Source organism: Tupaia chinensis, unplaced genomic scaffold (assembly GCF_000334495.1).
Source record: "Tupaia chinensis unplaced genomic scaffold, TupChi_1.0 Scaffold142780_1, whole genome shotgun sequence".
Taxonomy (NCBI): Eukaryota; Metazoa; Chordata; class Mammalia; order Scandentia; family Tupaiidae; genus Tupaia; species Tupaia belangeri.
In genome coordinates, this window is record NW_006202626.1 from 425,945 (window position 1) to 428,761 (window position 2,817).

Sequence of the window (2,817 nt, forward strand, 5' to 3'; positions counted from 1 at the left end):
AGAAATCACCCCCCAGGGGGGATGGCCACGCCGCAATCCCTTCTCTTCCATTCTCCTCTCGGGATCTTGGGCATGCACGGACACATGCCCAGTGTGAGTTTTAAGCCACCGGGTCTGGGACACAAACCGCGGTTGACTACATGGGAGTCCAGCAACATAGTCATTACGCTAATTAAAGACCAATGGCAGCCAGGAAGAACCAAGGTCTATACTTTCGACATGTGATCTACCACAATGACCAGAATTCCAAGTCAAGCTAATAAATGTAGTTTTCTAACATTTCACAATATAGAGACTGGGTGGTAACTTCCTACCTGCATTTTGGATATGTAACAGGTTTATTAAAGATTCTAGAGATGGTTTAGTCTCACAAATCTATTATATTTTGAAGTGATATAATTTTCAAAAGGTATTCTAAGAGAATTTATTCTTACTTCTGGTGTTGTTAAGGTTGTAGTGCTACTCATTGTGTCTTCCATTTGCTGTGTTTGAACATCCAGTGTTTCAAACTGGTGTTCAAATTTGTCCATCAAGGCAGAAATCTGTAAAAAGCAATATGGTCATAAAAAAATTAAAAAAAGAACTTACATAGAAATGCTGCTATCTGAACATCATATTCTTTCTTTTGAATTTTTTTTTTTTTTTACCTTTTCAAGGTTCAAAAGGTTCATACTTCCCAATGTAGCATCCATAGACTTAACTACACCTGCCATGGATTTTGTTACCTATTTGGGGGGAAAGACAGATTTATTATCCTATAATATAAACAATTACAAAGTGCTGTGGTCTCTTACATATATTACTTACAGGTCAACTTATGGAACTTGTCTACTTCCTTAACCATAAAAATACAATATTATGAGGGTATTTCAAAAACTGTGGAAAATGAAATTAAATTATGAGTAATGTAAAGAATTGAAATTCATGTTTTCAAAAATTACTTTATCTGTAATTATCTTAAATTTGCTATAGGGCTCGTGTGTTCACCAGAGAGAGACAGACAGAATATGAGAAAGTAAGCCACCAGGTCCAGGACTTTAACCACAGTCGACCATGTGGGAACACCTTAACCACCACCATACCATCTGTTTGTTCCATGCATTTAAAAAAAATAATAATATCCATTTTCCAAAAACTTTTTGAGGCCACCTCCAATGTACTGGTCTAGTTATTGACTATATGTTTGTATAATTGCTCTATTAGATAACAACTAATTAGACCTTAGTCCAAAAATCCACTGCTGGGCCAGCCCAGTCTAGTGGTTAAGGGAGCTGTATCACTCGTACCCAACTGTAATACAAATCTTGGCCCCTGTCACTTGAAAAACATGCCAGGCATGTATGTGTGCCCCAAATCCTGAAAGGATGGAGAAAAAGAGAAGAGACTGTAGTATGATCATGCCCTATTGGTCAATGTTTCCTTCCATCACTCCCCCCACCAAATCCCTATCTCTCCATCTCCCTCTGGTTAGCACAAGTGTCTTCTGGAAATTAAAAGAAAAACAAAAACAAAAACAAAAACTCATGGTCAGAATCAGTTTCTTCACTTCTGTCCATGAAAGCCTTTACTAGCACCTTGTGACATTTTGCAATAGATTTAGATTTCTAATGCAATTCTTAATACTCTCAATAAACTTTAATCAGGATTTCTATTATTTACAGATATTAAGTCTTACCTTGCCCATTGTTACTGCAGTTTGAACTCTGGCTGCCACAGCATCAACCCTAGCACTCATTCTCAAGAAATTGATTGCTTGGTTTTTCTGGCGGATTGCATTTTCAGCATGTATTCTCGCAACTTCAGTATTGCCTTTCTGAATGGCCTATTTTAAACAGAGCAAAAGTAAATACTGGTGAAGATAAAGAGCAAAAGTACAAATATTCTACAAAAAAGGCTCCAAGTTAACCTATAATTTGAAAAAGCTTTTATAATAAGTTTTAGGAAATAATTATGCCCTGAATTATTAGAAGGAGAATTTATAGTTCTTTACATATAAAAAAAGTAAAAAAAATTCCCATAATCACATTTCTGGGTCATTACTACTGTTAATATTTTAGCATTTTATAGTATAAGTACATAAATATATTTATTACATTATAACTAGTTACTACAAAAGTATATACACAGAGCATACTGTTTTAGAACTTGTTTTAGCATATATAGTTATATAATCATCTTTTTTATTATCAGGGATGCATGTGCTCATCAGAGAGAAACAGGGAGAGAGAGAGAGAAAATCCTCAATGAGGTATAGTAAAGTCACAACTCTTTTTCTTCCATTTCTTCATATTTTTTGAATTTGGGGCAAAAACACACAATATATGGCATATTTTATAGGCCTCCAGGGCTAGGATTCAAACTGTGACAGGCCATGTGGAATCTGGCTTCCTATGCAGTGCACTTAACCACTGTGATATGGGGCCAGCCTTGCACAATCATTTCTGAAGGCTGTACTGTATGATGTACTATTTACTGGGATTTTCATGTGTACTACTATTAATAGTACATAAAATGATTCTAGATGTTACACAGACATAAGTATCTTCTTTAATTATGCATTTATTTAAATTTATATATGAAAAGGATGTAAGTAGCATAAATCCATGCTTCTCCTCCCGTAATAGCTTAGGCCAGGGTTAAAGTTAAAAGAAAAGTCAATTTAAAGAAAAATAAAAATAATTTTAAATAGTCCTCAAATGAACAAAATATAGATGGTGATATAGAAGTGACTCAAATTTGAGATTGAGGATAAGATCTCTGATTGCTGGATCTATATTACAGGGATCCCTCAGCATTCAAGGGGAACTGATTCCAGGA

At 35.1% G+C, this 2,817-nt stretch overlaps 1 protein-coding gene across 3 annotated transcripts in view; it reads right to left on the bottom strand.

Annotated features, from left to right (window-relative positions):
- Window positions 1-2,817, bottom strand: part of LOC102497370 (charged multivesicular body protein 1b-2) — a 53,403-nt gene that overhangs the window by 7,411 nt on the left and 43,175 nt on the right. For all 3 annotated transcript variants that reach the window (XM_027766365.1, XM_014582197.2, XM_006163682.3), the window contains 3 exons: window positions 1,676-1,822; window positions 648-725; window positions 435-542 (listed from right to left, as the gene is read on the bottom strand). In XM_027766365.1, the coding sequence (XP_027622166.1) occupies window positions 435-542; window positions 648-725; window positions 1,676-1,822 (333 nt within the window). The remainder of the gene's footprint in view (window positions 1-434; window positions 543-647; window positions 726-1,675; window positions 1,823-2,817) is intronic.